We start from the raw sequence: 26,179 nt of genomic DNA, 5'->3' as shown, positions 1-26,179 counted from the left end.
GCAATAAAGAAGTTACTCAATTGAAAATAGAACTGCTTGGTGTTTTTCTAAAGCCATATTAACTTTTGTTTCATAACAATACCATTCAGTAAATGAGAATCACAATGCAGAGATGATATTTACACCTGAACTGCTGTGAGCATGTTCTAGGTGTCCCATCCATGTTTCCGTGGGGTGGTTTATTCAGGGGAGAGTCCAATTTATTGGGTCAGTTGGAATTCTAAGGTAGGGTGAGGCTTATTGCTTTGCTCTACTTTAAGTTCTGTTTTACATACAACCTGCCCCCCTCACCACATCCCCAACTGGCCTTCTAAATTTAATAAAATGTTTGAATGTAGAATTCGTATCCCTTGATAAATTGATGCTAGCTTAATTTTTTTTTAAATTCAAGTCTATATACATAGAAATGCCTGAAATAAAACAGAAAACATTCCACATGGGAGAAACATTCAAAAAATGACTTTTTAAAAAAAAAGTATTTTTTTTTATATTTATGTGAATTGGACCATGGAAGTTACAGACTTTAATACTTGTTTTGGTACTCTGTATTTAAGAGTCTCTTATAGTTTGCCTTCCAATGGGGGGTGGGGGAGAAGGGAAAATGGGTGATGTGAATTGAGGAGGGCACTTGTTAGGATGAGCACTGGGTGTTGTATGTAAGTGATGAACCCCGGGAATCTATCCCCAAAACCAAGAGCACACCTTACACACTGTATGTTAGCCAATTTGACAATAAATTACATTGAAAAAAATTCTTGCTTTGGAAAGTAAAATTCTGGCCTAAAGGCTGAGTGTCCTTTAAAAAGACTCACCATCATAGAGGAAATAGGAAGCTGGGTTGGCTAGATTGTCATTCAGGGTCGCAAGAATGACTGCAAACTCATGTTGTCACTGTCATATGTGAATGTGGGGTCAAACACTAATATACTGAAGAACTGGGGTGACAGTTCTCTCCCAAATAATAGTGTCCTCCATAGTAAATGTTTTCTTTTCATCACTACACAATATATACTTTAAAATGCTTTAAGCACATCTCTCTGTACTTTTATATTTTTCTCTTCTGCTCTGTAGCAAAATCACCAGGACAGCCAATACAAGTGGTTTATGTACCATCCCATCTCTATCACATGGTGTTTGAACTTTTCAAGGTTTGTAAAATAGTATTACATAACCTTTATCAGTCCTTTTCTGAGGTTAGGGATCTGCTCTGAAAATTAAGTACTCTACCAGGTTTTCCTCAGTTTCATTAAAAGATGTCATTTCATGCTCAGTGTCATGTCACGTTGCTGGAGATCAGCCTTTTGTCAACACTGATGGACATCTCAGTGTAGCAGTCAGCTCATACTGGGAAGTCAGAAAGACCTGGGCTTGAATTCCAGTTCTTGATACATATGTGACCATGGGAAAATGAGTCAACCTTTTTGAGCCTTAGTTTCCTCCTCTGTAAAATGAAGATAATACTATCCAGGTTATGATGATTGGGAATAGCATACTAAATGTCCAGTACAATGACAACTCATTATAGGTGCTCAATAAGCTATATTAATATTTTTTAAAAGTGGAATATTTAGAAGAGTAATTTTCAATTTTCCACCCTTAAAAAACCAGAGTCCCACTATTATATGTTTTTTTTTTCTTTGAAAAAGTCATTTATATTGACTTACAGGGCTTCTGCTATCATATTTGCTCCTTACAACAAATTTCAAAAGCTAAATAAAATGAGTCTAGTAATGTTGAGAGTACTCTTTTCCCAAATAACGCACCAATGACAACTTGCTAGTGGATAGAAAAGTGAGTGAGGAGAAGTGGTACAGGTCCCTGTGGCTAAAAATGACTGCCCTAAATCAAGCTGATAGTCTCTCTGACTTCAGTTAACATGTCTTCAGCCAGCAGCAAACTGCTAGAAGAGGTGGCTTTCAGCCTGACCATGAAAAAGAAAAATACACTGAAACACAGAAAATCTAACAATATCATAGAACAGCAGGAGTTCAAGAATGCTCTTTTGTTCTAGGACATCAAGAACATATCTAATACCTTACAAAAATCTTTCTCAAAGTGGGAAAATAAATAAGCAATTGGCACTTAAAGGATTAAGCTTAATTTTTTTCCTTAAGATTTCAGTTACATAAAGGTCTTATTCCCCATGATGCTTAATAAAATAAATAACCGTATTATAAAACAGATTTTACATAATGTCAATAATAATGTCAATAATCTTAAGTAGCCTTTGGTAGAGATTATAGCATCCCCAGGGATACTCAATCCTGATGTGTATGTCAGGGCCACACACTCTGAATTTTTAGGAGTGTTTTTAAAAAATTTAGTTTAAAAAATTTTTTAAATTTGGTCCCATCTTTTGCCTTTTTAACTGTATCTAGTTTTATCAATTTCTCCTCCATTGCTACATGTCATGTTATCTTTTAGCGCTCATAATATATTGGCATTGTGTACTGTGTATCCTTTAGGAACTGATCAAAACTAGGGATATTTACAATGTAAATCAAACTTGTGATGAATTGGATTAGTTTCTACATCATAAAACCATTGCTGTGAATACTATATGAAAAAATTTTTTCCTTAATTTATGGCAATTAAAATGATTCCTAAAAATAGAGATAAAACTCTTTTCAAAAAATAAGTTATTATCTACTAAACTATAAAAATATTTGGATAGAATTTTCAGCTTTCATGTAAACTGTTTAAGTGTTGAGATGCCTGGTTTTGGAAAATATGCAACCTGGATTTGGTTGAAATCTTTAAGTCAAAGTATCTCACCAGTCGTCCAAAATGGACAATAATTTTTTGAAGTAATTCTTTAAATATAATTATAAGAATTATACTTTGGCATATTTCCAGAAAATTAAAAATTTTTTAATTTCAAATGGTGCCTATGTGTTTGAAAATCAGAATTAGTTTCTTCTTTTTTAAAGTTGTGTTTTGAACGGAACCCTAATGTATTTCAGAACGCGATGCGAGCGACGATGGAGCACCATGCTGACAAAGGTGTTTACCCTCCTGTTCAAGTCCACGTCACACTGGGTAATGAGGATTTGACTGTGAAGGTAAATGCTCCCTGGCATTGTTTTGTTTGTTTCGTTGATGTACAGGCATGCCCATAATTTCTTGAAGACGTAATTTATTCTTAGAAAGAGATCTTATCTCTAATAGCTAATAAGCACGTTGCTTCATTTATCTGGCAGATTATGGAATTATCCCTTGAGTCTCTTTCTATTCTGGTCTGTAATCCAGATGATGCAAGTAAAAATAAATCCTGAAAACACAGTTTAGCAGTCATCATGAATATCTACTTTGATAAAATATATATATTTTTTAGAATTTAACATTTATTTATTTTTAAGAGAGAGAGAGAGAGAGCATGAACAGGGGAGGGTCAGAGAAAGAGGGAGACACAGAATCTGAAACAGGCTCCAGGCTCTGAGCTGTCAGCACAGAGCCCGACGCAGGGCTCGAACCCACAGACCGCGAGATCATGACCTGAGCTGAAGTCGGACCCTTAACCGACTGAGCCACCCAGGCGCCCCTACTTGGATAAAATATTTGAGTGTTCGCAGTGTTACATAGATAGCATATAACTTTTCATTTTTAAGTAACATTTTTCAATCTACTTTTACATCATTTCATTTGATTCTTGTAACGGCTCTTTAACATAGGAGCACAGGTAATTTTATTGTCAGTTTTACAGGTGAGGAAACTAAGACACAGTGATTAGCTCATAATTAATTACCCAACTAATAAATGTAACAGGACATGAAGTCAGGCTCTCTGACCCCAGAGAGCCTTCTTTAGATAGTTTAGTTTCTTAGAGTATGAATATGCTCTTTTTTAAATAATCCTTTTAAATTTTGTTTTAAAGTAATAAATGCAAAGAGTATAAAAATCAAATATATTAGTTCCTGGCCATTTGTAGGCCACTACTCAGAGATAATCTTTTAGTTATTTTTTCTGGGATTTATTGATGTATTTTTAGTAGTATTCTGATATCGCTATTTCTGAAATTTAAAAATTTTCAACAGCAAATACTAGCTTTCTGTTATGATAGCTTAGGAATTAGCTCTTGTAGAGCACCTCCCCTCCCCAACACAGCCTTAGTTGCTATTTTCCCAGTTTTAAGTTCATACATGAAATTCTGGATTGAAAATAATCATCTTGAAGAATTTTGAAGGCATCTACTGTTACTTTTTTAAAAAGTGTATAATTCAGTGGTTTTTAGAATACAAAGTTGTGTTACCATACCACTAATTTCAGAACATTTTCATCACTCCCAAGAAAAACCTCAATACGCATTAGCAGTCACTCCCCAACTTCTCCTACTGCCCAGTCTTTGGCAGCCACTAATCTACTTTCTGTAAATGGATTTCCCCATTTTGGACATTTCATAAAAATGGAATTATACAATATGTGATCTTTAGTGACTGGCTTCTGCCACTTACTGTAATGTTATAGCATGTATTAGTTCTTCATTCCTTTTTGTGGTTGAATAATACTGTTATCCATTTTGTTTTATCCATTCATCAAGTTGATGGACATCTGGGTTTGTGTTGTGAGAAGACTTTGATAACTCGTTCAATCTCTTTATTTATTATCAGTCTATTCAGATTCTGTATTTCTTCCCGAGGTAGTTTCGATACTTTAGGCCTTTCTAAGAATTTGTCCATTTCACCTAGGTTGTTTAATTTGTTGGCATAGAATTATTCATAGTATTTCCTCATAATCCTTTTTATTTTTGTAGGATTGGTAGTAATGTCCCCACTTTCATTCTTGACTTCATCAATTTGAGTTCTCCCTTTTTTCTTGGTCAATCTTGCTAAAAGCTTGTCAATTTTGTTAATCTTTCCAAAAAAACAAAACTTTTGTTGAGTTTTTGCCATTGTTTTTCTATACTTTATTTCATTAATTTCTACTCTCATGTTTGTTATTTCTTTCTTTTCCTTGCTTTTGAGTTATTTTGCTTTTTTTAGTTCTTTTTTGTTTTTTGGTTTTTTTGTTTTGTGTTTGCTTTTTTTAAATTTCTTAAGGTGGATTTTAGGTTATTGATTTGAGACCTTTTATAGCTATACATTTTCCTCTAAGTACTGCTTTCTTTCTATCCCATAAGTTTTTTGTTTTATTTTATTTTTTTAACATTTATTCATTTTTGAAAGGCAGAGAGAGAGAGAGCATGAGCAGGGGAGGGGTGCAGAGAGAAAGGGAGACACCAGGATCTGAAGCAGGCTCCAGGCTCTGAGCTGTCAGCACAGAGCCTGACATGGGGCTCAAACTCACAAACTGTGAGATCATGACCTGAGCTGAAGTCAGATGGCTTAACCAACTAGCCACCCAGGCGCCCCATATCCCATAAGTTTTTTATGGTGTGTTTTCATTTTTATTCATCTCAAAGTATTTTCTAATTTCTCTTGTGATTTCTTCTTTGACCCATTGTTTCTTTAGGAGTATGTTGTTTAATTTATATATATTTGTTAATTCCCACATTTTGTTCTGTTATTGACATCTAATTTCATTCCATTGTGGTTAGCAATACAGTTTGTATGATTTCAGTCCTTTAACATTTATTGAGACTTGTTTTATGACTAACATATTGTCTATCCTGGGAAGTGTTTCATGTGTACTTTTGAGAAAATGTGTATTCTGCTATTGTTGGATAGAGTGTTCTATAGATAGTTGTTAAGCCTAATTGGTTTATAATGTTACTCAAATCTTCTATTTTCTTGTTGATCCGCTATCTAGTTGTCATATCTGTTATTGAAAGTGGGGTATTAAAGTCTCCAACTACTATGGTTGACTTGTCTATTTCTCCTTTCAATTCTGTCAGTTTCTGCTTTATGCATTTTGGAGCTCTGAGGTTAAGTGTATATATGTTTATGATTTTATATCTTCTTGATGTATTCATATTTTATCATTGTAAAATGTCCATCTTGGTCTCTGATAATAATTTTTGTCTTAAAGTGTATTTTTATCTTAGTATAACCACTCCAGCTTTCTTTTGGTTTCTGTTTCCGTAGCGTATCTTTTTCCAAGATTTTCCTTTTAGCCTATTTGTGTCTTTGAATCTAAAGTGTGTCTCTTCTAGACAACATATGGTTAGATTATGCTTTTTTTTTAATCCAGCCAGCCAGTGTCCATCTTTTAATTGGAGTGTTCAAGTCAGTTACATTTAACATAATTATTGTTAATATAGAATTTATGTTCGCCATTTTGTCATTTGTATATATCTTATGTCTCTTTGATTTTTTATTTCGGTATTACTGATGCCTTTTTTTGTTCAAATGATACTTTCTGGTGTACCATTTTAATTTCCTTCTTGTTTCTTTTTATATTTCTTTGAGTTATTTTCTTGGTGTTGTCCCAGGATTACAATTAATATAGTGATTTATTTATAACAATTCAGGTTCAATTCAGATTAATACCAACTTAATTTCAATAGTATAGACATACTTTGTTCCTGTATAGGTCCATTCCTTCCCCCTCTCCATCCTCTGTACTGTTATTGTCATAAAACATACGTTTTTATACATTGTGTGTTCATCTACACAGATTTATAATTATTCCTTTCTGAAATTGTCTTTTAAATAAGGTAGGAGAAAACAGTTACATGCAAAAAATACACACATACTATCTTTTATATTTACCTATGTAATTCTTTTTCCTGGTGCTCTTTATTTCTTCATGTGGATTTTAGTTATTGTCTAATGTTCTTTCATTTCAGGCTAAAGGAATCTCTTTAGTATTTCTTTATAGAGCAGGTCTACCAGTGATGAACTCTCTCAGTTTTTGCTTACTTGAGAATGTCTTAATTTCTCTTTCATTTTTGAAGAACAGTTTAGCTAAATATAGGATTTTTTGGTTAATACTTTTTTTTCAGCACTTTAAATATGTTAATCTTGCTGCCTCTGGTGTCCCCAGTTTCTGATGAGAAATCAGTTGTTAATCTTTTTAGGATCTTTTGTATGTGATGAATCACTTCTCTTGCTGCTTTCAAGATTCTTCTTGGTTTTTGACAGTTTTATTATGATTTGTCCAGGTATGGATCTATTTGAGTTCATTATACTTGGCATTTGATGAACATCATCTTTTTTTTTTTTTTAAGTTTATTTACTTTCAGAGAGTGAGAGAGCAAAAGCATGAGTGGGTAGGGACAGAGAGAGAAGGAGAGAGAGAATCCCAAGCAAGCTCCATGTTGACAGTGCAAAGCCTGTTGTGGGGCTCGATCCCACAAACCATGAGACCATGACCTGAGCCAAAATCAAGAGTTGGACGCTCAACTGACTGAGCCACCCAGGCACCTTGATGAAAATCATCATTTTAATCAAAATTGGGAAGTATTTTGCCTTCATATCTTAAGATGTTCTTTCTGCTCCCTCTTCCATCTCCTCTTATGCTGGGATTTCCGGTACATCTTGGTACACTTGATAGGGTCATACAGGTCTCTGGTCTCTGACACATTTTTTTTTTTCTTCTTCTTTTTTTTTTTTTTTTTTTCTTTCTGTTTCTCAGACTGGATAATTTCAATTGAGTTATCTTCACTATCACTGATTCTTTTTTCCACATGTTCAAGTCTGCTATTGAGCTCTTGTGAATTTTTCATTTCAGTTATAATATGCTTCTCACTCTTGAATTTCAGTTTGGTTCTCTTATATAATTTATATATATTTTTTATTGCTGTTCTCTATTTGGGGAGATATCATCCTTTAACTTCAGTACTTTTAAAATGGTTTCCTTTAGTTCTTTCAAAATATTTAAAATAGCTGACTTAAAGTCATTAGTTTCCTCAGATATAGTGTCTCTTGATTCCGTTTTTTCCCCTGTGCATGGGCCATACATTTTTCTTTGCATCTCTTGTAATTTCTATTGAAAATTAGACATTCAAAATAACATAATGTGACAACTCTGAAGATCACATACTTACCCTCTCCCAAAGATTGGTTGTTTTGTTTGTTTAGTGACTGTTTAAACTATTTCTGTAAAGTCTTTATTCTGTAATGTGTATGGCCACATATACTTGGTTAGCTTAGTGATCAACTTATGATTGGACTGAGAGTTCCTTAAATACCTGCTATCTTCCACTCTTTGTAAAGGGGCTCTGTGTGTATGTTGGGGCACACTTTCGACACTCAACCCAGCAGTTGACAACTTCAAATTAACCTTTAGGTCCTGCTTATACAGAACCTCAAGGTCACTCAGAGATGAAACCTTTCCTGAACGTGAACATAGCCCTGCACATAAGCATGACCTTCTAGATTCCCAGGATATCCCTGAGCTTTTGTAAGCCCCTAAAAACATCTCATTCCCTAGCTTTTCCTATTAAGGTTTTTAGTTAATTTATTGTTTGCCTTAACTGTTGTACACTGCTTTAGGCAAACTTCAGGTTAATCAATTATCTCTAATTGTTTTTGACATATTTCTGAGGATCAGGGGTGGGTGTATACAAGACATTTTGCACTGGGGAGCTCAAAATCAGGCCAAAGAAAGATAGCCTTCCCAGTGGCTGCCAGGATGCCAGTTTCACTCTGATTGGATGTTACTAATGGGAGTGGAGATGGGGGTGGGAATAAGCCAAGTTAAAACACCACAGAGTCCACTGGTTTTGTTTTGCCTAAGTGTTCCCTAAATTGCTGCAAACCTTTGGTTAATTTCTGGAGTTCTGAACAAATTTGATTCTGACAGTATTTGCCTTTTTCTTGGTGCTTTCATGGATGAGAGACTCCTTTTTCTACAATTTTTGCTGATGTCCCTCTTGCTATTCTTTTTGAGAAGACTTTTGCTTATTCCATTTCCTGTTCCTTCATACAGGCCCAGTTTTAGATGTCAGGCTTTATTGTTTTGTTTGTTTTAACTGAAGCTTTTAAGATCTTTTCTTCAGCTCTGTTCTGAAATTTCATAATGATGTGACTTGGTGTGGGTTTTTTCTTACTTGTTGGTCCGGGCCCTTAGAATTTCCATTGTGTCCTTGGTACTTTCTTCCCTACTGCTTCACTTTTTGATAGTCTTATTTGGAGGATGCTGGTCTTCATGAATTGATCTCTGATTTTCCTTATCCTTTTCTCCTGCTTTTTATCTCTTTAAACTTTTCATTCTACTCTGTGAGATGTCCTTGACTTTGAATTTCTAACTCTTCTATTGAATTTTCATTTCCATGATCTTATTGTAAATTTCCAGGAACTCTTTATTTTTTATTATTCCTTTTTTAGAGCATTCTGTTTCAGTTTTATCTTCTATTATCACTCTGAGGGTAGTAATAATAGCTGTATTTTTTTTTTAAATTAGTATGCCGGGCGCCTGGGTGGCTCAGTCGCTTGAGTGTCCAACTTCGGCTCAGGTCATGATCTCGCTATTCATGGGTTTGAGCCCTGCATCAGGCTCTATGCTGACAGCTCAGAGCCTGGAGCCTGATTTGGTGTCTCCCTCTTTCTCTGCTCCCACCCCACTCGTGCTCTGTATCTGTCTCTCTTTCAAAAATAAATAAACATTAAAAAAAAGTTTTTTTAATTAGTATACCTTAACTCTCTACACTTTTCCCTCTGAATTTCTTTTTTCTGTTTATCTCTCTTGGCTGTTCATTTAAAAAGAGTGAGACACAAATAAATATATGGCAAATACCATCTGTGTGCTAAAAATGTAATGGGAATGCATCACTTTTTTTCAGCCCAGATGCTAAAGTATGTCTATTTTTTGGTTGTGTGTCAGCTATTTGCTCATTAAGGTTTACTTGATTCAAAGTAAGTCCCACATGTCTTCTGCTTTGGGGCCTCAGTTGTGCTACAGTATCGTCTTTCTCATACCTTTTTCTGTTTCTCTTTCATGTGTTTTTCCATGTTGGTCTGTAGCTGTTTTCTTTCACTTGTGGTCATCCATCACAGCATAGATCAAGATTCACTGAGGTCTTAGACACTTAGCAGAGATTTGTCCTGTGCTGGTGGACAGGCTCTGTTTGGGGAATCTGTCTCTTTGGTGTAAAGAAAGCTTTATAATGACCTGGCAGTTCCATTCCTAGGTATATACGCCAAAGGACTGAGAACAGATACTCAAGCTAAAACTTAAACAAGAAGGTTCATAGCAGCATTATTCATAATAGCCAAAAACTGGAAATGGCCCAGATGTCCATCAACTAAAAAACAGATCAACAAAATGTGATATAGCCACATAATGGAATATTATTGGGCCATAAAAGGAATGAAGTATTGGTATCTGCTGCAACATGGCTGCTACAACACTGGAAAGATGACACTAAGTAAAAGAAACCAATCACAAAAAACACATACAATTCTATATATGTGAAATGTCCAAAGTGGGCAAATGTATAAAGACAAGAAATAGACTAGTGTTTTCTTAGGAGTGTGATCAGTAAAGAGTCCAGGATTTCTTTTTGAAGTAATGAAAATAATCTAAAATTTGTGGTGATGGTTGTACATATTTGTGACTGTATTAAAAACCATTCAGCTTTTACATTTTACATAGGTGAATTTTATGGCATGTGAATTATTTCAATAAACTTTTTTTTTTTAAAGAAAGGCTCATAAGGGTCTTGAACAGACTGTTCTAGAGGTCTCTAAAAACTCTACCCATATTAGGCATAGTCACTTGACTGCACCTGCTCCTGTTATCTCTACTCCTATTAAATGCTTGCTTTAATTTTCTTCAGTAGAGTTTTCATCCCTATCACTAATACTAGATTTTCAGGCTCAAGGTCTGCTTTTAACATATTTATACAGATATGTAGAGAGAAAAATAATGCTGAATGATATGTATTAAAAAGTCAACAGGATGGCTTAAAGTTGAGTTTTTATATAGTCTTTTTTTTTTAATGTTTATTTATTTTGAGAGAGAGAGAGAGAGAGAGCAGGGGAGGGGCAGAGAGAGAGAGAATCCCAGGCAGGCTCTGCGCTGTCATTGCAGAGGCCGGTGTGTGACTCAGTCTCATGAACTGAGCCAAAATTAAGAGGCAGTTTCCTGAGTGAGCCCCCCAGGTGCCCCTATATAGTCTTTAACCCATTCTTTTAGCTTATTCAAATTTTTGACATTTTTCACCTTTTTTCTCTGCTAAGCATCCTGAGACAATTTTTTTTTTCCAGCATTCGAATGGAGCTGCTCTTTCAGATTTGATGTTTATGCTGTATTCAGTAAATAACATAAATGTTACAGCCACATCTTTTAAATTAAAATGTAAATGTCTTGGTTCATACCCTGTTGGTAATTTTATAAACTTGACATTGATAAGCTCTTGAGTAAGAAACTTCAGGAGCTCTGGGTGAGTTTAGGGTTAATAAATCTCTTTCCTTTAGAGCTGTCATCAAGTTAGTAGTGGTTCATTTCCCTTGGACCTGAAATTCACGTGAATTAGCCCAGGGAGGCCAGTGTTATTGGAAACAGGAAGTTAGGGATAGTAACTCTTGGTTAGATGACATTGAGATGTGGTGATTTCACACACTAAAGAGAAAACTTTAAACATAATTGCCAGACTTCTCTTTCTAAGCCTTTTTGTTGACGTTACTCTACACCATGATCTCTTTCATAATCTCTTGATATTTCCTTTATGTAGGTTTGTTCCCATGATTCTAGATTTTTTTTCTTCAAATTATCTTAATCAGAAAATTTTTAATTTTCACATCTTTCTCAATATATTTGTTGTCAGTCTTCCATTCTTAAATATGTACTGACCAACCGTCTGCCCTTCTCTACTATTAATTCCTCCATCCCTTTTTCCACAGAACTCAAATACTCTGGTGTAATGTCATTTGGTACAATTCTCTTGGAAACTCTTTTGACCACTTTAAAAATCTGCTGGTTCCAGTTTATTATGTTTTTGGCTGCAAAACAAAAAGGGGTTACCTTTCTCAGTTTTTAACTACATTCCTATGGCTTAATTTACCCCCTTCACCTCTAATAAGATGACACTTCTCAAAGTCACCTCTGTCATTTATGCTCAGCTCTCTGCTTTTCTAATACTGGCCTCTGGCTAGAAATCACTTCTTGTTTCCTACAAGATTGCTATAATCTGTCTGGCCAAAGGTTAAGGAAAACCAGGAAGTATTTATTGAAGTCTACCTTTTAATCGTAATATCTATTCTAATATATTTAGTTAATATTTATGGAACACCCACGCTTCTTATTCATGTTACCAGCAAACGTGCGGCAGAGCATTAAAGAATGAATAATTAACAAATTGATGGATCTCAGAAAATACTCAGAACTCTTTATTAATCTTACTAAAATAAATCTCATCACTGGGCTTTGAATTCAAAGCCAAGAACAATTTCAAGCACGTGTACATACAGGTTCTGGTTAAAGTCTTTATATATTTTTGCCTTATATTGTAATTTTCTAATTGTAGATATATCAAAGGCAAGCCATCAAATGGTATTTCAAAGCAGATTTTTATTTCAAAAATTATCTATGTAACTTTTATTATGAAAGTAGTATATATACATACTGTAAAGATATTTAAAGATCATATAAAAACTCAACTATAAGCCGTCTAGCCTATTGACTTTTTTTTTAATAACGTGCTTTTAAACTTATTTGTGACCAAGTCTTTACTTTTATTTTTTTTACTTTTTTTAAGTATCTCTGCACCCAGCCTGGGGCTCCAACTCACGACCCTGAGATCAAGAGTCAGGATGCTTTACCAACTAAGCCAGCCAGACATCCCTAGCCTAGTGACTTTTTAACCATTCAGCATTATCTCTCTGTCTGTCTATCTATTCATTTGTTCATTCATTCATATACACACATATGTTAAAGCAGATTTGTTTATGACAACTGTATAATGTCATAGATAGTAAAATCAATTTAGATTTTGTGACAAAAGAAAATAACTGTAATAGATGAGAATGTAAACTATAAATAGGAAATAAGGCCATGTTAACTATGAAGGAAACAGAATGAAATAGTCTGTAAATAAATTACTAAATTCCACCTACCGTATGATTTGAGTTGAGAAATGACATTAGAACAATATAAAGACCAGTATACTTTAAAAACTCACCAGAAAGCTGTCTGGGGTTCTGTGCAGCTGAACAATGTCTTGTGGACCTCTTTCATGCCAGTATATACAGTTCTACATTATACGTAATGGCTCAATAGTATTCTATTTTAGAATGTGCATTAGTTTACTTAAATAGTCCTCTATTAAGATTGTAATCCACTTAGCGGAGCCTTCGATAGCTCAGTTGGTAGAGCGGAGGACTGTAGATTGTAATCCACTTTTAGCTATTCTACATAGTGCTGTGATGGATATCCTCATACATACTTTGCATACTTCTAGGGAAAGCACTGTTGGGTCAAAGTGTACATGCATTTTGAATCTGATTGTCAAACCACCCACCAGAAAGGATTAACAAATTTATTGTTACATCCAAGATAGACTTAGTTTATGCCCCATTCTGTTCCCACTGTACTGTTTGTGTGTGACTTGAGTAAATATACAGAGCCACAGCATTGACTCTATATTGTGATGGAGTTTGTTATGTGTTAGAATTGTCCATACTGGAGGAGTTGTATGAAGTCTACCAGTGAGGAAACTGCTTACACTCGTAACTTGGATTGCATGGTACTCGTTTTTTAAAAGCAGTATTCTCCAGCCAGCAGTTGTGTGTTGGTGTTTTGCTGTTTATGGGACTTGGTCATAGGGCATGATCCTTTCTCACCGTAGATGAGTGACCGAGGAGGTGGTGTTCCTTTGAGGAAAATTGACAGACTCTTCAACTACATGTACTCAACTGCACCCCGGCCTCGTGTTGAGACATCTCGAGCAGTGCCCCTGGTATGTGATCAAGAAATAGTGAAGTACAAAAAAGAAAAAGAAAAGAAAGAATGAAGTGTGTTTTTGTGAATTGCCAAAAAAATAAAATAAGTACCAAATAAATGACCAAATAAATCAGGTAAGCACTTGTGTAGGGTACCCCTAAGGAAGAAAGGAAGCTAATAGAAAAACACTTTCCTCTAAATTTAAACAGCCTTTGGCTGGTTTCTTCTTTTGATTGAAAAGAGCACAAGACATGGGGCGCCTGGGTGGTTTGGTCAGTTGAGCGTCTGACTTCGGCTCAGGTCATGATCTCACAGTTCGTGAGTTCGAGCCCAACGTCAGGCTTGTGCTAACAGCTCAGAGCCTGGAGACTGCTTCGGATTCTGTGTCTCCCTCTCTCTGTCTGCCCCTCCCCTGCTCACTCTGTGTCTCTTTCTCTCAAAAGTAAATTTTAAAACATTAAAAAATTTTTTTAATTTTTTATTTATTAAAAAAAATTTTTTTAATGTTTATTTATTATTGAGAGACAGAGAGAGACAGAGCATGAGCATGGGAGGGGCAGAGAGAGGAGGAGACAGAATCCAAAGCAGGCTTCAGGCTCTGAGCTGTCAGCACAAGCCCAACATGGGGCTTGAACTCACAAACCGCAAGATCATGACCTGAGCTGATTGGACGCTCAGCCAACTGAGCCACCCAGGTGCCCCCAAAAAAATTTTTTTAAGAGAAAAGAGCACAAGACAAAGTATTGTTTTACAGTTCTCGTTGCCTCACTTGATAGTGATGTGTCAGTAGTGTTCATGTGGTTAACCATGTTTTGATACACCATGTCTAATGTGAAGACTAAATTACTGGTTTTACTAGCATTTGGCCAACACTGATTTAATCTTCAGTGTTGATTTCTTTTTCCTCAAGTACTGATAATTAGAAAGAACTCATATTCTAGACTCAGAAAAAAGACTAGAGGCTGATCATCTAATCACCAGCCTGGAAAAGGCTCAAATTATTTTTGTTGTGATGGTAGTTTTTATTGATCTCAGCTACCTATTTTCAGATATAATGTGATCGGCTTTTGAACTGGTTCCATCCTTGTCCTCTAACCCCTAGAAAAGCACTTTGCCAAATCTCTGACCTGTAACTCTGGAAGAGCTGTTCTTCTGGGCTTTAAAACTTCTCTGACATATGCATTGGGGTTATGCAGTAACATGATGACATACAGTACCAGATGGATCTATTTTAGGTTCTTTCTAAGAAGTTCCTAGAAGGACTTTATTCTAACAGTTTTACTTGTTACACAGCACATATTCTGTCATTACAACTGTAATATAGTTCATGTTCTTACCATACTTTTAAAATGATTACTCCAGGGATGTGCTTCTCAAATTGAGATACATGTGCATCCATGTGCCAACAGGCAGACGTGGTCAAATAATAAACAGGAGCATCTTCTTAGATTCTTAGCTATACCACTTTGTAATAACTATTGTAGAATTTTTATGAAGAGTGGCATAGAATACCAGTCCAGACTCTGGATCAAAACTGTCTGATTCCCTTCCCCACTCCACTCTATCCTGGCTGTATAGCTTTGAGAAAATTATTGAACTTTTAATGCTGTAGTTTTCCTAACTTTAAAAATCAAGTTATTGTGAGGATTGAGTTAATATACGTAGAATTGCTTTTTATGGTGCCTGGCATGTAGTAAATGCCGTATAAGTGTTTGTTATTTAGGATGCAACACTTGCGTGAATTTTTAAGAAAACAAGAGGTGTGGCGTGGCACAGGCTTCTCTGTACATCGACATAGACTTACCAAGGCTAAGACCACCATTAGGCTCTTACAGAGCTTCCCTCCTCGTGTCACAGCCACTTTGTAAGTAGACCCAGTAAGCCAGCACTGGGACAGCTGGAGAAGTGCTGCTTGACATCCACGCGTGTGACCATCTCGTCTACCTGGTTACTGAGTGCTTCCTCCATGTGGACACCTGGTGGGCATCTGCATGGACAGAATATCTTCACAGTGGAAGCCCGTTCAGAGACAACCATCCACATTTCTCTCTTCCAGACCTTCTTCTCATTAGTTACCCAGTTTTGTTCTAAGTCCCTGACCGGCCAGCCAGCTTCCTTGCCACTGCCTGTGAGTCCCTGTAGTTGCAGAACTCCCAGCTCTGCCCGCTGGTAGGATTCACTTCACGCCCACCTTTCAGGCCTGCCTCTGAGAAGGGTCGTAGCGAAAGGGCAGTCCACTTTGGCTGGTGCTGGCAAACATGTAGGTCGTGGGTGCACCAGGCCCATGGTGTTCTCTTTCCCTGTTAACTGTTTATAGGGGAAGCCCTGTGAGTCCCTGTGTGTGGTTGAGGTAGAGGCAGGTGATCAAGTAGATCAGGTACCACGGGATCCTGAGCCACATGGCTTGTGCAGTTTCCTAGAGGCTATTTCTGGGACCATTTAATGCATCAGTCAGGGTCCCAACCAAGGAACGAAATAGCTCATTCAAATTATAATGCAAGGAAGGCATATTGACAAACAAATTACAGAGCTATGGGCAGGGGTAGTATAGGGATCCAGGGCTGGCAGCATAGAGCTGTTCCCAGCCTGAGTCAAAGGGAGAAGGAGAAGTTGGCAGAACCCGGAAGAAGAGACAGTAACAGAGCAGCTGCTTACACTCAGTGGTCCAGCCCCAAGGGAAGCAACTCAGCAGGAAGAAAGCAGAGGAATAAATATCCTGACTTGACTCCCCCTGAACTCCTACAGACTTCCCTATTGGCTGGACCCACTGGAAGCAGAGGGCAGGGGGATCCACTGATATAATCCTCCCGGGGCAAGGAGTGATGTGGAGAATGGGTTGTTGATTTGGAGGGATAAACAGAAACTCTGGTTGGAAAAGTCAAGTAATAAATGGTAGAGTTAGGTAAAGCCAGAGCCTGCATTTGTTAATAGCATTCTGATTCCCGAATCCACAGAAACTCTTAACTGAAGTGTTAACATGGAATATCATCAAACATCTGACTTGGTGATAAAAACTGTTTTTACATTTGTCCAAATGTTTTGCTTTGCATTAAAGAATCGGTAGGATTTATTCAGGTAAAGAAGGCCATTCCAGATACTGGGAACAGGATGAACAAAGACACAGAAGTGAAAACTAACATTTGTTTGAGGAACTTAAGAGCAGGAGATTTGGTTCAGCTGGACTGGAAGGTGGGAGGCAGAGACCTGGTCTGATCAGGTCTTGAAAGCTCGTTTTAGAAGCTTGAATTTTATCTCAAGGGGATGGCGGATGGGTAGGGCGTGGTGTTAGCGGTGATGTGCTTTGTAGGTTTTTAAGCAAGGAAGTGACTTGTCAGTGCGTAGGAAAGTGGACCTATTATTGATCTATCCAGGTTCAGAACACAGGCTGGAAATTCATGGTATGAAGTCAAAAGATGTATGTATCTCTGAGGCTGCAACAAAGCTTTTTCTGCTCTTGCTCCTAAGAGAAAGAACATGTTTTATGTGATATTGCCGAAAGCAATACCGGGATACTGTAGAGCATGGCAGCGAAGAAAAGCAATGTGCTGTTCTAGATCTACAGGAGTCATTCTACAGAAAAAAGAATGAGTTTTAAATGACCAGCGGGGAGTCATCTAATGTAGTACCCAACTAGGCTTCCGTCTGATCAGTATTAGTAGTTAGGTATTAATGATCTCTTACATGCAGGCTCTTGATAGCCATGGGATACTCAGAAGCATTTATTTTAACTAGAAAAGTATTTTACTGTGTGGCTTTCTGAATAGAATTTCATTTTTCTCATCAAACAGGCTGGTTTTGGTTATGGATTGCCCATATCACGTCTTTATGCCCAGTACTTCCAAGGAGACCTAAAGCTATATTCTCTAGAGGGTTATGGGACAGATGCAGTTATCTACATTAAGGTAATAACATAGTCTTTTTGATTTAATAATACTTCTTTTGGTTATGAGAAAAGATGCCAATATGTATCTTTAATGAAATTTTCTTTTACCTCATTGCTATTAAAATATAAGAATGTGGTTTTTATGTAGGATCTCATCTATATTCACAAATGATCTCTTTGACTATGGGAAAAGACACACTCTAATCTGAAATGATCAGGACTATGGTTGTTAGAAAAAAAGTCAGGTTGAAGTGGGGAATCATATACCACCTCACGCCGGTCAGAGTGGCTAAAATGAACAAATCAGGAGACTATAGATGCTGGAGAGGATGTGGAGAAATGGGAACCCTCTTGCACTGTTGGTGGGAATGCAAACTGATGCAGCCACTCTGGAAAACAGTGTGGAGGTTCCTCAAAAAATTAAAAAAAGATCTACCCTATGACCCAGCAACAGCACTGCTAGGAATTTACCCAAGGGATACAGGAGTGCTGATGCATAGAGGCACTTGTACCCCAATGTTTATAGCAGCACTTTCAACAATAACCAAATTATGGAAACAGCCTAAATGTCCATCAGCTGATGAATGGATAAAGAAATTGTGGTTTATATACACAATGGAATATGACTTGGCAATGAAAAAAGAATGAAATATGGCCTTTTGTAGCAACGTGGATGGAACTGGAGAGTGTTATGCTAAGTGAAATAAGCCATACAGAGAAAGACAGATACCATATGTTTTCAGTCTTATGTGGATCCTGAGGAACTTAACAGAAGGCCATGGGGGAGGGGAAGGGGAAAAAAAAAAGTTAGAGAGGGAGAGAGCCAAACCATAAGAGACTCTTAAAAACTGAGAATAAACTGAGGGTTAATGGGGGGTGGGAGGGAGGGGAAATTGGGTAATGGGCATTGAGGAGGGCACCTGTTGGGATGAGCGCTGGGTGTTGTATGGAAATCAATTTGACAATAAATTTCATATTAAAAAAATGAAGTGGGGAATCATAAAAAGTTATATATCATAGAAGTTTAATTTTAATATAAAACACATGAATGGACATTGATCCACCAATCTTTTTTTGATGTACTGCCATGGTCTTTTCTTTGAATAGGAGTCTGCAGATTCAAGTTTCAGTAGTCTTTCTTGCAGAAGCTATACTTATAATGCATTGTTTTGATTTCTTTAAACAAAGAAACAATCAAGTGCATAATCCTTTCTTATTTATATGTAGTCCCTTACAGATGTCTTCTGACTCGGATTTGATGGCAATTTTTATGTGACTTTTGTTCATAAGTCTTTCCAAAGCATTCATCTTAGTTTTCAAAGAACCTGCCCCCACCCATGTTTTGCATTTTGTTTAAGCAGTACTTGTTTAGTACTTGATTACATTATGTAATTACAATGATAGAAGTGCCTAACAGATTTGGGAACAAGCACAGGTGATTCTTGGTAAGCATATAGCTCACCTTGTGGGAGCACAAGCAGTTAGCCTACTGGCCTGTGATGTTCCATGTGTTTATGCAAAGATCAGCATATTTTACAGGGTTAGAGAGTACTGAGCCCCATCAGCCCACTGGTACCTCATATAGTGACTCAAGTTTCTTGGTCTGGCCACTAGATGGCACCTATTTTGTAGGAAATGCTGAAGACTGTATATTGGAAAAACTAAATTTATCTGAAAAGGTTAAATTCTTCCAAGATAATAATTTTTTTTTTCAAACCAGCTCAATTGTGAGTAACTTTAAAAGGGCGACATGAAAGTAACATTTTTATTAGCAAATGTAACATTTTTGATCTAGCCTACAGAAGAATAAGGGGTTCTGGCAGTTCTGGCATATTTAAAGAGAATATATAGGTGAAAGGTTTTTAATTCCACTTTGGAAAAAAATAGAAGACAGGAATCTTATAAAATCATTAAAATCAGTGTCAAAGACCTTCCTTACCATTATCGGAAAGAGATTTCCTGTTCAATATTTGCTGCATCTTAATACCTGTGGCTTAACATTGAATTCCTGCTAAAATATCTTAACTTGAAGAAGATCAGGAAATACATAGTCTATCTCAGATTCCACTGATTTACAGGAAACTTAAATAGAACAGTGAATTAATGGTGATGGTATGTTGGAAACATGGAATTATGCACAATGCAGAAATCCCATATGCCGTAACAAATTGGTGGCTTTAATGGTAGGAGGAGAAACACAGGATCAAACCCAAGGCCAAGAATTTTTCAAGCAAAAGCCAAGACGCCTTAGACATAGTTTTGTATTTATCGAGAATCTTTTTAGGATGGCTGCTGAAAAAAATAGTATTTCTTCTAACAAATAATTGAAATAGAGTTCATTAAATGATTGTATAATTATATGTTAAGGTACATATGTCAATTTTTATGCTTTTACACTTAACTGATTTTTTCAGTTAACCAAGGTCTGGGTCGTGTTTTTATAAGAGGCATCTCCTTTCCCTGTGTAAAATTTCAATCCAGCAGCTTCCAGGCTGGCTGGACAATTACTGCAAACAAAACAGTAAAGCAATATGCACACCCAGCAGCGCAATAGACTTAGTAAATAACGTGTTTCAAATATGTACACTGTTTCATAATGTACATACATTGCTGTTAATGATTAGTAAAATACGAATCCAATAAAGTACTGTTTAATTCCTAATGACCTTTTTGCCATTGTATATTTTCTCAAATAGTGGATTCTAAAAACAAAGCGCCAGACTCTTAAGCCTTGCTCTTTCTTTCAGGCTCTGTCAACAGACTCGATAGAAAGACTCCCCGTGTATAACAAAGCTGCCTGGAAGCACTACAACACCAACCACGAGGCTGATGACTGGTGCGTCCCTAGCAGAGAACCAAAAGACATGACAACATTTCGCAGTGCCTAGATCCGTTCGGGACACCTGGAAAATCCAAATGTGGTTTCTGTATTAAATTTGGAAGGGATGATGTTCAGAACCACATTATACCAAATACGTCATGTGTTATTTTCAGAATTAACTATTTGGGTAGAATAGATGGAAAGTGAATTCCATTTATGTCCGTCAAGGCTACTAAAGGATGAAATCGTACCTATTTTACACTTATATTTTCACAGTTAATTGAGCATATTTTTAAACACCTGTAGTTTTGGTCAACTTTTCTCTTTATGGTAGACTTCAGAAGCACGGAAGTCTTTGGGTTTCTACGGAAAGCTGTGTGTGTGTGTGTGTGTGTGTGTGTGTGTGTGTGTGTTTCAAAGAACTTTTCGTTCTTGTCTGCTAGAAACATTTTCTTCATAATACTGATGAGCTAGTTAGCCATCCTTCTGTTTTGGAGTTGTGCCATCCTTCATTAGTGTGTAATGACAGCTGTAATAAGACAGTCTTCAGATGTACCAGTGACTGACTCTAAGTGAAGCAGAAAACAGTTGCCGTGTTAGTGAAGCAGCAGCCACCTTTCAGCCTCTACCTGCACTGTCTTCATTCTGAAGGTGATTTATCATTTTTTAGTTTCATTGCAAGGGATTGTAATAAGTTCCCTGTGAAGCTAAGCCAAGATTGTAGGCAGTCTCCCCTGAATGTGCTTCTTGTGATTAATGCAGGGGGAAATTTTTATACTAAAAACAAACTAGCAGCTGCTAAAATTCTAGAAAAGAAATTGAGGGCAAAGCAGTGAGTCCCCAAAATTGAACTATAGATTATCGTGATTATCTGGGGGAACTTTTGAGACAGAGAGCTTTTCTGGGTTCTACTCCAGACATACAGAATCAGACTGTCTGTGGCTGGAGCCCAGGAATCACAATCTTTAAAATGCTTCCCAGATGAGTCTGATGCCTCACCCAGTTAGGAAACCACTCTTTTAAAGTGAGTGACCATACCACATTTCCTAAAGTAACAGAGATCTTTAGGTTTTGATTCTCACTTACTGAAAGGTCAGACTTCTAGACTCCAGGAAAAGACCAGCACTCTCAGGCCTGGTGCAATTAAAAGCACAATTAAAAGCTGGAGATAAATTGACTGTGTGAGAACAGTCAAGTAACCAAAGGATCAGAACCATAAATGGACAAGTATTGACAAAGAACATATATTTTATAAGAAATGTTTAGATTCTATTGTCAGGAAAACTTCAGCTAGGGCTTAGTAACAATTCTTTGCATTCATATGGTAATTTGTAGTTTACCAGTACTTTGCTAGATTATGATAACTCTGTTGGGCCTTAAAACAGTTACAGAGCTGGTGGTATCATCCTTGATTGGAGACTCAGAGGGTGGTCCAAAGTTGCACAGAATGGGAGGCAGGGCCTGAGCTCTACCCGCTGATCACTGTCAGCCGCCAAGTCTGGGAGACCATGAAGTTAGAGGACCTTGTGAGTCATACCTCATCATGTAAGGTGACAGGGAAATATAGTGAAAATAAATTTAAGGTAAGATTTTAAATGTTTAAAAACAGCTTTACTACTTAAACGTGGGGAACTTACATTGGGTGGAAACACCTCACTTTCAAAAGGATTAAATTAGTTTAACAATTCTATACACATTTGTAAACTGGAAGGGATGTAATAGGGCAGTTAGTCCAGGATCCTCACTTGAGAGGTGATAGTCCTGAGACTTGTGGTGTGTGGTTTGCCCAGGGGTTCTTAGCTAATTCGACCAAATGTTGGAAAAAGAGATCTTTTACCTAATCTATATTGTTCCTTAATTATGGATTTTGTGAAAAGTAATAGGATATGCTAGTGGATGATTTATATTAGTTAAAAGTGTTATAACTTTTTAGCTTTAAATTACACCTTTTTTGTAATGATGAAATATTTTAGAATTCTTTGAATCAAAATACTCTTTCCTAAATAAGACATTTGTACAACTGACATAAACTTGATGTTTTACTTGTAAAACACTTTCTCTCCCCCCACCCAAAATTAAAGGAAAAGTGAAATGTTTTCCTTTAGCTTCTTTTTAAGGTATAACAACTTTTTTACCTTGTTATGTGGTAATGGACAAAAGATTACATACAAAAATATTTGGGGGCTAGCATTCGCCTCGATGGTTTCAAATCATTGTGCTCCTTGAAAAGTTTTTAGATTCTTAGGCTGTTTCGTCCACCAGCATTTAATGTGATGCCATGTAGCCATAAAAATATACTGAAGGATTAGCAGTGGATACTAAGTGATTTTTATAATCTGGGCACTTAATGAATGTGCCAACATTTTTTAGGAAGAATCGCAAAAATATCCTCCCTATACTTAAATTACTGGCTGGCTTTAGATGTCTTCATACTTAATAGTGATCACTTTCTTGCACTGAAGTTTTTACATGAAGATGTTTAAGTGGAAGTCTACCATATTATTTTATAAAATGTTTTGTGTGTGACAATAAACTGAAAACATGAATTAACTCTTATTTTGAAAATTAATTGGGTCAATTTAGGTTTGCAAAAATATACTTTTTAAATTAGAATCTCTTCCATCATCAGGTGTCGACGTTCTATAAGCGTTCAAAATGTGGCTAGGTGGCTTACACCCAAGTCTCACTATCTTCAGTAGAGGAGATTTTTGGAACTTGATCTCCAATGTGTGTATTCTAATGGAGAAAGCAAAAGGTAGAATTTGTGGTTTGAGTTATCCTAGATTTTCACTGTCCAAACATCCACAGAAGACTGACTACATTAGTGAAGATCTTCTGTTGTGTGAGTTTTGAAAGGTTATATTAATGTGCCCTTTGAATAAGTTTTCACAATGTAAGTAACTGTAGGAAAGGTCTTAATTTAACCAGTATTACCCCCTGTACCAGTTGAAAATTCAGAACTAAATCTAGTCAAAGACAGATTCCTATCTTACTCCTGAATAATGGGATATGACCACAACTTCCCTTTGTTGTTAAATCCAGCAAGTTCTTTTCTTTTTTAATTTGTTTAATGTTTATTTATTTTTGAGACACAGAGCATGAGCAGGGGAGGGGCAGAGAGAGAGGGAGACACAGAATCCGAAACAGGCGCCAGGCTCTGAGCTGTCAAGGCCTGACATGGGGCTCGAACTCAAAACTTCGAGATCATGACCTGAGAAAAAGTCGGACGCTTAACCGACTGAGCCACCCAGGTGCCCCAATCCAGCAAGTTCTATAACAAACTCCGCAGGTAAATAACAGGAAACAAACTACTAGTTACTGTCCCTTTGTGGCCTGTGAATGGCTAGTCAGAGAGGAAGCCAAAAATCAGCCAACCAGTTTCAGTTATGTCTTCAACTGCTGTGTCATAAATGCGAACTTTTAACAGATGGGTAATCAGGGTTGAGTTCGCTCGTTTGCAATCTTGGCTTTTCCTGAGGGAACTTTTCATCATATGTGATTAACTTCTGGCCCCAGTGGTTAATTTTCTTACAGGCAAGCTCAGTGCTTAAAACAAATTCTATAATGAGGTGTGAAGGATTTTATCTATGTTAAAAAAAAAACACACCACTGGTTTGCCTAGTTCTGGCATTTTGAAATTACTGCCCTTTTGTTCTGTTTACATGTTTGGAAAGAATTAGACATACTGCACACTTTTTTCTGGAGCCTTCACATTTCTTCAGCAATTGCTAACCATAGGATTTTAACAGGAAAAGATAAGATTGTCAGTTTTGTTTTGTTTTTAATTTATAACATGAAATTAACTTGTTTACATACATAAGAACAGTGCTTGTCACTTAGTAAACACAGTATAGGTGTATATTATTATCATTATTCTTAATACTCCTTCCTCCCTGGGGCCAATATTTTACATAGTTATACACAGTCCAACTGTAATTTTTAAAAGTTTTTCAGCAGTGAGTTTGCATTTTAGTGAAGCTTGGAATGCGTTTCTAGGTTTCTTTATTCTGGTACAAGATTGCCAGTTTTTCCTGCAAAACTTTAGGCCTTTTTTCTCATCTTGCAAAAGCTGTTATGTTTACTGGGGAATGGTGACAGCTGTCTTTTACTCTATTAGAGATTTTTGAGCAAAAGTATACAATTTTCATTCCAGGAAGATAAACCCAAGAAACTTCCATTTGACTGTTACATTCACTTAGGAGGTCACTTTTTGAAAGTCAAGAAGTACACTTCCTGCAGTTGTCACATAAGATACTGTCGGAAATTTTGTAGTTTCGAATGGAAATGTTGACATCTGTTTATAATAAATTTAAAAAGGTGAAAATTTCCTCGAAGAAACCATTTATGAGGCCAGGACATTTTAAAGTCTAACTCAAATATAAAGGGCCATAGTATTCTTGCCATGGGTTTATACTTTCATGTTCTCCATTATGGGATTCAAAATAGTTACGGAATTACAGTAGTATACAAAAATACCTAATTATTTGTCCAAAAACTTTTAAAAAGCCCATCTGGTTACATAACTGAAATAGAATTGGAGAGAGAAACGGAATGTCATTTATTTTACTATATTACAGTATAAAAATCATCTGATTTGATATGAACTATTTCTTTTCCTTATTTACTTACTCCCAGTATTTCCAATGCTGCCCAGTACATACTAGGTACTTATAACTGTGTATTCTGTAAATGCATAATGAATAACAAATTTAACAGGTGCCCTTTCTCAAAATGATACCTCACACAGAAATGAATCTGTACAATAAAACTATAGGTAGTAATCGACACAAGAAATTTGGCAAAAGGAGAAAATACAGAAGAAAAGGAGAAGGTAAAGGAGTAGCAAAACTGCACTACTAAAGTTATGGGTTTAATAGCTTTAGTATAAAGCTAAATATAAAGAAATAAATACACAAACATTGTTCTGGTAGGTGAAGCCTTCCTATTTGTGACAGCAAATAGCTGAAGGCTGTACCTCAAGGGAGCCTCTGTAGGCTGATCAAAAGAGATACGTCCAGAGAAACCACTAGCAAGGACTAAAGATGGGGGAAAAAAGGCCCAAATGAATAGTATTTAGATAAAAAAAAGAAGATCTAACTACAAATAGAGATGAAAAATGATTGTTAATACCATTAACTTTATGACAAAAATTTTGAGTGTAGAAGAAAAATGATTCATCTAAGAGATTTTGGCAATTTAAATCAACCAGTAACTACTAAGGAAATGGAATTAGTAATCCTAACTGCACCTCACCAAAAGACAAGGTTTACAAGGTGAGTTTTATCAAAATATCAAGAACCTGATAATTCCTATATTAAAGAAACTTTCAGAGAATAGAAAAGAAAGCAAGCCACCTAATCCATTTTATAGAGTTTATAAAATCTCAAAGCTGAACCTGGTCATGCATAGCATGAAAAATTAATGTATACACTAATCTTACTCATGAACATAGAGGAAAATTTTTTCAGTAAAATATGGGCAAAGTGATACGATAGTGTATACAAAATTATATACCATGAACCAAGTGGGGCACCTCCTAGGAATCCAAAGATGTTTCAACATCTGAAAAACCTGTGTCATTTATACTACAAATTAAAGGATAAAAACCATGTGATTACCTCACTGGAGACAGAAAGTTCAATATTATTTTGTTATTTTGAAGTAGAGGTTAGTCATAGTTATGATTGCTTCCCTCACCATACAGGTCACTGTTG

The 26,179-nt window shown here is 36.4% G+C and overlaps 1 protein-coding gene across 1 annotated transcript in view; it reads left to right on the top strand.

The window, feature by feature from the left end:
• PDK1 (pyruvate dehydrogenase kinase 1) overlaps nt 1-23,021 on the top strand; it is a 33,464-nt gene extending 10,443 nt beyond the window's left edge. Inside the window, exons 7-11 of the mRNA XM_047869170.1 lie at nt 1,072-1,148; nt 2,964-3,062; nt 13,667-13,777; nt 17,550-17,663; nt 20,392-23,021. Coding sequence (XP_047725126.1) covers nt 1,072-1,148; nt 2,964-3,062; nt 13,667-13,777; nt 17,550-17,663; nt 20,392-20,532 — 542 coding nt within the window. The 3' untranslated portion in view covers nt 20,533-23,021. The remainder of the gene's footprint in view (nt 1-1,071; nt 1,149-2,963; nt 3,063-13,666; nt 13,778-17,549; nt 17,664-20,391) is intronic.
• Nucleotides 23,022-26,179: the final 3,158 nt, after the last annotated feature.

This window comes from Prionailurus viverrinus, chromosome C1, assembly GCF_022837055.1.
Source record: "Prionailurus viverrinus isolate Anna chromosome C1, UM_Priviv_1.0, whole genome shotgun sequence".
Lineage (NCBI taxonomy): Eukaryota > Metazoa > Chordata > Mammalia > Carnivora > Felidae > Prionailurus > Prionailurus viverrinus.
Note: the sequence above shows the minus strand (reverse complement) of the source record. Positions and strands in the feature narration are given on the sequence as shown.